Source organism: Corvus hawaiiensis, chromosome 3 (genome assembly GCF_020740725.1).
Source record: "Corvus hawaiiensis isolate bCorHaw1 chromosome 3, bCorHaw1.pri.cur, whole genome shotgun sequence".
NCBI lineage: Eukaryota > Metazoa > Chordata > Aves > Passeriformes > Corvidae > Corvus > Corvus hawaiiensis.
The window spans coordinates 69,179,612-69,189,115 of NC_063215.1; the positions used below are offsets into that span (position 1 = coordinate 69,179,612).

The 9,504-nt window shown below is 41.0% G+C and overlaps 1 protein-coding gene across 11 annotated transcripts in view; it reads left to right on the forward strand.

Annotated features, from left to right (window-relative positions):
* SASH1 (SAM and SH3 domain containing 1) overlaps nt 1-8,667 on the forward strand; it is a 534,286-nt gene extending 525,619 nt beyond the window's left edge. For all 11 annotated transcript variants that reach the window (XM_048296504.1, XM_048296509.1, XM_048296505.1 and 8 more), the window contains 3 exons: nt 1,774-2,912; nt 3,462-3,593; nt 4,413-8,667. In XM_048296504.1, the coding sequence (XP_048152461.1) occupies nt 1,774-2,912; nt 3,462-3,593; nt 4,413-4,673 (1,532 nt within the window). In that variant the 3' untranslated portion in view covers nt 4,674-8,667. The remainder of the gene's footprint in view (nt 1-1,773; nt 2,913-3,461; nt 3,594-4,412) is intronic.
* Nucleotides 8,668-9,504: the final 837 nt, after the last annotated feature.

Below are 9,504 nucleotides of genomic sequence, written 5' to 3' on the forward strand. Positions count from 1 at the left end.
CCTCCCGTTCTCACCTCATTTGTATATGTATGCCTAACAGGGTTGGAATGAACTAAAGATTTGATTTTACTTTCACAAAATTTCTCTTTTCTTGGTTTTTTTTTTTTCTTCCTTTTCCTGTTCCTCATTTCTTCTTTTTTCCATTTCCAGGCTACTGGCCTTACACAGACATACCTCATTTCTAAAGAAATTAAATGCTGCTTATTAGATACCCTTACGGCTTCAGTAAGAGCTTATATTTCACAGTAGTAGGGTTTTTCACAACTTTCTTTTAGTACTGACATTCCTGAGTGAACTTTCCTAAAAACTGTGTAACCCCTGATCGATATATCAGATTGAAAAGAAGGCACATGGATTTTGTTGTGTGAGCTGTGACAGCAACCCCCAGACAAGAGGATGAATTACTGCACAAGTCAGGCATGTGCTAGCAAATATGAATAATAGAAAGAGAACACTCCTTTCCATGCTCATTACATATTGACATTAGCGCCTGAAGGCACTAAAAAATGAATGTACCATTTCTTACACATCTTTTTAATGTGATTTCAAGTTATGTTCAGAAGGTGGTGGCCTAGCTCCATGTGGAAGGGTGCAGACAGAGAGTTTCTTTCTGCTACTTCTCTGGGTTACCTGAACTCAAGGTAGCACCAAGAGAGACAACTTCAGTGTGGGATGTGTCTCTATTAGCATTGTGGGGAAATGGTGATATTTAGCTTGAGTTGAACTGTGAACTATACAGCTTCTGAGAAAGGAGTTCCTGTGTACTCACATGCATCCTCATAAGCACGCCTTGATTTTAACTTTTTTTTGAGAGTGTTGTCCTTATATCTTCTTAAATGTAACCTCCATTTTCTTTGCTAGTTTTCTGGATACTTTGTTTTTTTTAAACTCCTTGAGCAGAGTAAGAGGCAAGAGAAAGCAAGGTATTTATTTTCTTAGGTTAAACAGGTTCCTTTCATTCCTATGCAAGGTGAACAGTGCATATTATTTAAAAGCCAAGCACTGAACTTCTTTCAGGATAAAGCTCTGAAGGCAAGAAGAAAGCATCTATTGCTTAAAAGTACACACTATGATTTGAGACTAAGATTAGTCACGCTTGAAACTCCCTTTTGAAACACTTCTCCATCTCTTAAGATCTTTTTCTATAAAACTCTGCCATCCCTGAAAGTAGCTTTCCAAAGGGGCTGATGCAAAACCAGTCTTCATGCACTTTCTTGCTCTCTGTTTTGCCATTGCAAATAGTTTGTGGCTCATTTAAAAGATGAAATAACACTATTGGCATATAATTTAAAAATTTATAAACAGGAAGTATCTTTAAAAAAATCCTATGCAAACTAGTAAACTTTATTAAAAGATTAACATTATTATTTATATATTAAACAAATTAGAGAAGAAGAAAAAAATGTAGGTCTTTTGAGTTATTTCAGGGGGGGTTGTCAAACAACTTCACACAATGAGTATAAGGTATCAGTTCTAACTGTAGGATACAGTATTTCTACACTGAACAAGGTTTATATGAGCTAGACCTCAAATCTCTGCACACTGGAGAGCAGGAAGGATATTAAGTATTTTGGATGCATTTTACTTAAAAGATAACATTTACTATTAAAGCTGAAGTTCAAATCAAATCTTTATGCTTGAAATGCCATTGAGTTCCTTTACATTTAGAATTAACAAAAAGGGAATAAATAATTTTGTTTCAAAAGCATTTAGAAGTGATCTGTTATTTATGCTGGAGATTTTATTTTTAATGGTGAATTTATTTGTTTCTAGGTAAAACTCGAAGGACTTGTCTTCCTCCTTCAAAATCAGCAAGTGAGCATAGCTTTAGGGATTTCAGCAGAAACCAGCTATCAAATTATCCCACGCTTCCACTGACCAAGTCAATAGAAACTCTGCAGCCAGGGGAAAAAGAAAGCCGGCTGAGTTGTGCACATCGTGCTCTGAAGAGTTCTGTCCAGCCTCTGGCCGTCACGGGTCTGAAGAAGAACCGCAGAAGTTTACCAGTTGCTGTATGTCGAAGCTATGAAACTCTGGATGGCCCCCAGGGTGTAGACACATGGCCAAGATCCCACTCACTGGATGATCTCCAGGGAGAACCCCATACTAACTTACAGGGCACTAACAAGAAAGTAGGTTCTTTTCCTCAGGATTCACTGGATATAGCTAAAAAGGCAACTGGCTCTGCCTTGCCGCCTCAGTCTCATGGAAGCAGCTGTAAGGTAGATGATTTCATGGCTAAGCAGGGCAAAGAAGCTGCTAATTCTCAGAAAGGAAGAGCTAAGGAATTGAACTTCTCTGTAATGGAGACTGCAGGTGGAAAGCCTGCTCCATTCCCCCTGAAAAACTGTGAAGCTGAGCCTGCCTTAGTGATGCATCATGCAACAAGGACACCTCTGGAAATACAGAGTAAAGGTTTTCATGACCTTGCACGGGCTGATTATGCTCCAGTCCTCAAGGGAGGTCTAGAAGCTGAGCAAAAAGGCATAAACGAGGCAAGAATGCAACCAAAAAATCCTTCTCAGCCGCCGCCTGTCCCTGCCAAAAAATGCCGAGAACGCCTTTCTAATGGATTATATCATCCTCCCATGACCACAAGTGGAAACCACTCAAGTTTAGAAGCACCATGTTTGCCAGTAAAAAAGACCAGCTCCTCCACTCCCATTGATTGTCATGGAGTACCTGTCCATAGGACATCTTCTGAACAGGAGCCCAGTAGCCCTCCTAGCCCGCTGCCGCCCTGGCTGTCGGAGCTCCCAGAGACTGCTAGTGTTCAGCAGCATGTGGTAAAGCTCGGTCCTGCATCAGCAAGGAAAGTCTCTTGTAGCAGAGGAATGGATCTGGAAATGGTCATAGAAAACAAGCTGCAGTCTGAAGACATTGATCTTACTGAAGAACCGTACTCAGACAAGGTAAGTGGTAATCACCTCAGTGGTTTTATTGTGCTAGCATTCCAAGGGATAGTCTGTCATTCATTGTATCTGACATTTTTTGTGGGTGGCCAAGATAAGCTAACAATCATTGGGACATTAGACATTCTATAACCCTGTTTGTCTTTTCTATCAGACTGTATGCCTAAAGTAGTTCTTGTGTTGTGGGGGACTCAGAAATCCCAGACTTACTCTGAACCTTCATCTTTTCAGACCACTGGTGCCTTGGTGGCACTGGGCATGGAAATGTCTCTTTCTCTACTAATATGGGGGAGTAGAACTGAAAAAGGAGGTAATGATTAGATTTTATGTTGCCAAGAAACTCTGATTTGATAGCATCAACTAGTACATCTTTTTGCGGGGGGAAGGAAGGAGTCTTTTAGGGATTACTTTTTCAGTTTTCATGGCACCTCAACGAAAGCTCCTTCTTGCTCCCATGCTGCACTTCTCTTTCTGTTGCATTGTTTGGTCTGTATAGATACACTTCTTTAATCTGTCCTCTCTCCTTTGTGTCTGGCTGGGAACATTCAGCATGGTCGCTGTGGCATTCCTGAGGCTTTGGTACAGAGGTACTCTGAAGACTTAGAGCAGCCTGAGAAGGACGTTGCTACAAACATGGACCAAATCCGGGTAAAGCAGCTGAGGAAGCAGCATCGTATGGCAGTGAGTATTCCCATGAAGTAGATTTTCTTATTTATGAGCAGACTTTTAAAAGGACTGACTAGTAGTAAAGGGGGGTAATTGAGAAGTCCTGGTACCAAAGTGCTCCTTATGTTCATCCAGCAGGTACAGCATAAGTAGAGGTACTGCAGGGGCAGGGGATACCTCCCCCAGTCCCAAACGAGGACAGTCAGAAGCTGAGAGTGGATAGCCCTCTCTTGACCAAGTAATGGCCTTAAAAGTCTAAGCAGACTGCAAGCAGTGGTAACAGAGACTTGCTCACTAAGGGTGGCATGTGTTAAATGCTTCTGTATTAAAATCTGAAAGGTTTTACACTCCTTTTTCATTTCTTAAACTATACTAGTGTCCACTCCTCCTTGGGAAAAGCAGAAGGGAGAAACCATCAAAAACTTTGATGGCTTTTTCGGGGGGAACTTGGTATGTCTGAGGAGGTAATAGGCAAAATTGGTATTCTCTTGCCTTAGTGAGAAATTAAATGTATCACTGTGAAAAGTCTTGTTACTGAGTATTCTTTACTGATCTCAGACTAATTCAGAATGGTACTTGACAGTCAGCCAAACAGCTGGATACTGCCCACTGTGTCTGTATTGCCAAAATTGTTGTCATTGCTTCTGGCCAAGGGATCTGAGCCTTTAAGCCCACACCACTCTCATACTGACAAATGTGACATGAGAGAAGTTAAAACATCTGCTATGAAATTCTACCAGTTTGGAAGAGAAAATAAAAAGAAAAAAGAGTTGTTGTAGAATCAGAGATGTTTAACATTAAAGGTTCTCTTTTCTTTCTTTTTTTACTCCCCAGATTCCAAGTGGAGGACTCACAGAAATTTGCCGTAAACCTGTGTCCCCAGGACTCATCACCTCTGTATCTGACTGGCTGATTTCCATTGGTCTGCCTATGTATTCCAGCCTGCTCACAGAAGCAGGATTCAACACACTGAGCAAAGTGCCTTCTCTGTCACAAACTTGCCTTCAAAAAGCTGGCATCACAGAGGAAAGGCACATAAGCAAGCTCCTGGCAGCAGCAAGACTCTTCAAACCTCTTGATCCAGAGGCAATTTAACATTCTCAATAGTGTGACCTTGCCTGGTCGAGAATCCACTGCTTCTTCCTGCACCAGTATCACTCTAATTACTTCACGTAGCTAAAGGGATCAAGGAAGTGGCTCCCCAGGACAGGCAGATATCTTCTTCAAAGGATATGAAAGTCTTTGGCAACTGAAGGAGAAGAGAAGCAACCACCAGGTAACATAGATGTGGTACTTCCCTCCCCCCTCACACCCATCTAAAGTATTCCTATTTCATAAACTGCACAGGGTTGGCCTGAGAATCACACAGCTTCACAGAATTAGGGGATCCTTGGATATTTTCCTCAAGTTTGTGAGTGATGCTAGTACATCTAGGTCTTTCGTACATCTAGGTTCCAGGTACCTGAAATCAGTCCTAAAGAGCAGGTACAAATCACGGTGCAAATTCCAGTAGAAGCTGTTTGGCAAATGCCTTTTGTTTATTTCAGCAATCTAGAGATAAACACAAAGCCCTCCCCAGTCATCTTTGCTGTTGCTTGGTATAGGTCGCAGTTGCCACGAAGCCTTTAGCTAGGCTGAAGTTGATGGACTGAAATTAGTTTTCAGTGTGGTCCATCTTTGTCACTTCAATGCAACTAACCCACAGAGAGTCAGAAAGCTTCTTTTTATTTGTACAGAGCTGAGGTCATTTTTATAACTGCTTTCTAGCAATCAGCTTTTTATTTGCCTTAAAATAAGCTTTTAAGCAGTTACTTAGTGTTCACTTCCCTGTATTCACATTTCCCAAGCCTTGTTTCAACCTGTCACACTTAAGTTGCATTTAGGGTGATTGCCAGCTGAAGTAGCTTCTATAAAATGCCTCATCATAATATCTCCTGTGTTGTAGAGGTGCTTTTACAATGCAGGGTTATGCTAGGTTTCGGTTGTCAGGTTAACTCCTTGTTCACTACAGTCTGCATTTACTGTTGTTACTAAACTGTTCCAAGATATACTGCCTTGTATATATGTAACTGCTTTTCATTTTAATCATATTCTGTGTACTGTGTTATATTGTCAATCATTATGCTGCAGCTTTGACTTGGTATCCTGACCATATTGATTCCAAACAGTGGGTTTCTACAAATGAAAATTCACTTGCATTGAAAAAGCAAATTGTGTCCCATAGAAATCATTAGACCCAGTAATTCCATTGCATGGACAAGAAAATTCCCATATAGTCTTACGAAAACACTGTGATTTTTAGAACGGTTGATATCCCTCACCACTCTGTTAATGTTACCTCTCACTGGAAAAGAGCATTTTTCTGGCAAGTGTGATGAACCATTTTTCATGATGCAATGATATTTTTCTGCCTAACTCCATGTGAAACGTTCCAGTCATATATATGACTAATGACAGATTTTATTTTTCTATATTGGGTACACATTTTATATACCAAATACAAATTATCATGAATAGCACATAACTAGCTTTTTCTTTGGGATCTATATATGGTGCGTCCTTCAGCTTCTTGTAGTGCAAATGCTCCATGGAAGACAGAGCAAGCTTAGTCTGGCAGGCAAAAGGAGATAGTATAGAAACCTGGGCACAGGCCAGGATGTGTAGCTATTTCCAATATCATTTCTGACATCAATTTACTGTATAAAACCAGACAAGGCACTTCACTGTTTGGTGCCCCAATTATCCTAGCCTCATATTGAGCTAATGACTTCTCCTGATAAAGTGCTCTCAGACTGGTGAATGAAAAATTGTGGTTACTCCATGATTCCTTACTGTATCTGGCCCTTCTTTCATGGTCACGTTTTAAGCAGATGAATATGCATTTTACTACAGATGATAACTAATTTGCCTCCTGGTACAATTGATAGCTGTTAGGTTTACTTCCCTCATTTCATATTTCAGCAGTGTTTACTGCTTACCATCATATGAAGGCAACTAATTCAGTGATGCAAGTTGAAATTGCAAAGCTCTGCAATATTCTCCTTGGTGTCTGATAAGCAGCATGTTCTGATATGACAGAATCAGGAGACATACTGCAGACATGTTTTGTACAGCTGGTGAAAATCTGGTGCAGCCTCACCTCGAGTCCTGTGTGCAGTTTTGGGTGCCAGAATATAAAAAAGACATTAAGCTATTGGGGAGTGTGCAGAGGAGGGCCACAAGGATGGTGAAGGGTCTGGAGGGGAAGCTTTGTGAGGAACAGCTGAGTCTGTTCAGCCTGGAGGAGACTGAGGGCAGACATCATTGCAGTCTCAACATCCTCATGAGAGGAAGCAGAATGGCAGGTATCGATCTCTTCACTCTGGTCACCAGGGACAGGACCCAAGGACATGGCATGAAGCTGAGTCAGGGGAGGTTTAGATTGGATATCAGGAAAAGGTTCTTCACTCAGAGGGTGGTTGGGCACTGGAACAGGCTCCCCAGGGAAATGGTCACAGCACCGAGCCTGACGGGAGTTCAAGAGACATTTGGACAACACCCTCAGGTACATGGCGTGACTCTTGGGGATGGTGCTGTGCAGGGCCAGGAGTTGGACTCGATGGGTCCCCTTTTGTAGCTCAGTATTCTCTATGATTCTAAAAAAAAAAAAAGAAAAAAAATGTTTAAAAATTGTTTTTTTAATAATTATTATTTTTCTCTTGTTCCTCTCTGAGGCTTACATGGTGACTATCAGTAAGCAGGAGATGGAAAGAGTATTGAGACTTCCTGGGATTGCTGGGAGGGACCAGAACAGAGTAGAAGTAAGTGGACAGCAGTTATATCGGAGCAAGGGTAAAGTCCAAGCTGACTATAGCAATAAAATAGGAAACAAATTGCCTCATGTTGCAAGGGAAGACAAGTCATATAATGAAGCTCTCCCATATTAATCACTTTCCCCTCTCAATAACAGAAGGAGATTTATGGGAATAAGCTGAACCTGTTTGCCAAATTCTCTTTGTAAATCCATACCTTTTAAATGATTATGTGACCCAGGGAAACCAAATCATACCCATCAGGACTGGAGTGAGAAGTTTGAGATTTAAGAGTTTTAATATTTGTTTTGTTTTCTTTTAAAGACTGTGCTTTGTGGTCTTACTTGAATTGCAATTTTAGTTTATATTCTAATCTAAAAAAAGCCTTAAGCTTCTCAGTGTTTGAGCTTCCCTGCTGTGGTTTCAGTGACCTGTGGCATTCCCCCAAGCAGGTGAGGTGGTGCATTATGAGAGCCATAACCTCTTGCATCTTCTTGCAACCCTTCAGTGCCCTAAGCAAAAGTTCACTCATTAACTCTTGGGAAGCACAGAAGAAACCTGCTGCTGGAATCCTCATCTGCTCCACTCAGGCTCACTGTGTTAAGTATCTATCCGTTGTATCTTAGTAACTCAAACAGCTATTTAACAATAGAAGCAGCAAGCCCAAAATATTACCAAATGCCATCATAATCCTATGCTTTCATCAATAACCTGCTGTTGCTACCCAGATGGCAATTCCCTGTGCTCTTATGAGCCTGGCTGTGGATGCAGACTGGGAGCATGATCAGAAGCATTAAACATCGCAGTATTCAAACAGGCCATCATCTCTAAGAGCAGCAATAGTGGTCGATTCACCAAGTCACAGCTGTGCAGTTGTACTGTATTATTTTTAGAATAAATAATACTTTTGGTCCAAGATACTTTTATCATTAATTGACACCCTTTGGGGAATCAAAACTGTCAAGCAAGTTATGTAACAACTAACAAAGTTGCACTTTCTGTATATGAAATCAATATTTAAATAACTTATTTTTCTCCATTTGCTGTTCTTAAATGATGTAAGTAGCTGTAATATACCAGTACTCAATATGTCCTGCAGTTTGCTTCAACCCAAGAAAGCTGTGTATTGTAAAGAAAAAAAGCAAAAACAAAATATGAATGTGTAAAGATTATTGTGCTGTTTCATTTAGCAAAAAAATGGTTGACAAAAGGGTTTTCCTGTGTATCAAAACTTGTCTATAATTATATGTCATACTGTTCATAGATAAAAAGTAAATAAATTTCCATGGTCTCTCTCATTTTTTCTGTTGTTTTTAATTTTGCTAACATATCCTCTATTTAGTGCTCTGGTAGTGGTGTCCAGTAATTTAATTTTTTTGCTTATATCTTGGGCTCTCAACCTGTAGCTTTCCAAGCCTGTAGTTCCTCTCCTTGTAAGCACTCTCAACACATCTACAGCAGGAGAAGAAGGTTTAAAACATTTAAAATATTAAAAGCCCTGATAATCCAGGACTAGGAGCAGCTGTTAAATTATGATATGATGTGAATCAGCGCTGTCCAAACTTTGTCTGTTATATCCTGTGAATGTCCAGCTGCTGGGCTCAGTGAGGTATGTGTGAGAGGTCTCCCAGGTCTCCCCTTGGGAGCTTTACCACTTGGCAATGGAATAATTACAATTGCTGGACCCAGAGAAAGGGCCCATGAGTACAGTGCTGTGGAGTTGCAGTTACAGCTCTTGCCTGCCAGAAGGGATTTCAGACCTGGTTTTCAAATGCAGCTGTGCTTCGTTTGGCTGGCAAAGTACTGTAACTCCTGAGCAATCAGGTAATGTCTTCAGTCTGTAATAAGATGCCAATGTCCAGGGTTTGGGGCAACCGAGCCTTGGGACATGACTCTTGGCACTTCCAGCTCACTTGAGTAACTTCTTGCTTACTGTTTTGCATTTGTTGGTGTGGTTAAATTCGCTGTGCAATTAATGGGTATGCTTAGCTGCCTAACAGCGCGCTGCCAGCTCCTCATGGCAACAGCTTAAAGTTAATCCTTTGTGGCTTTAGCCCCAAGGAACGGCGGGGGGCTGTGTCTGCACGAGTTGTCGTTAACCGGAAGCTGAACTCAGGAAACGACATAAAGAGGAA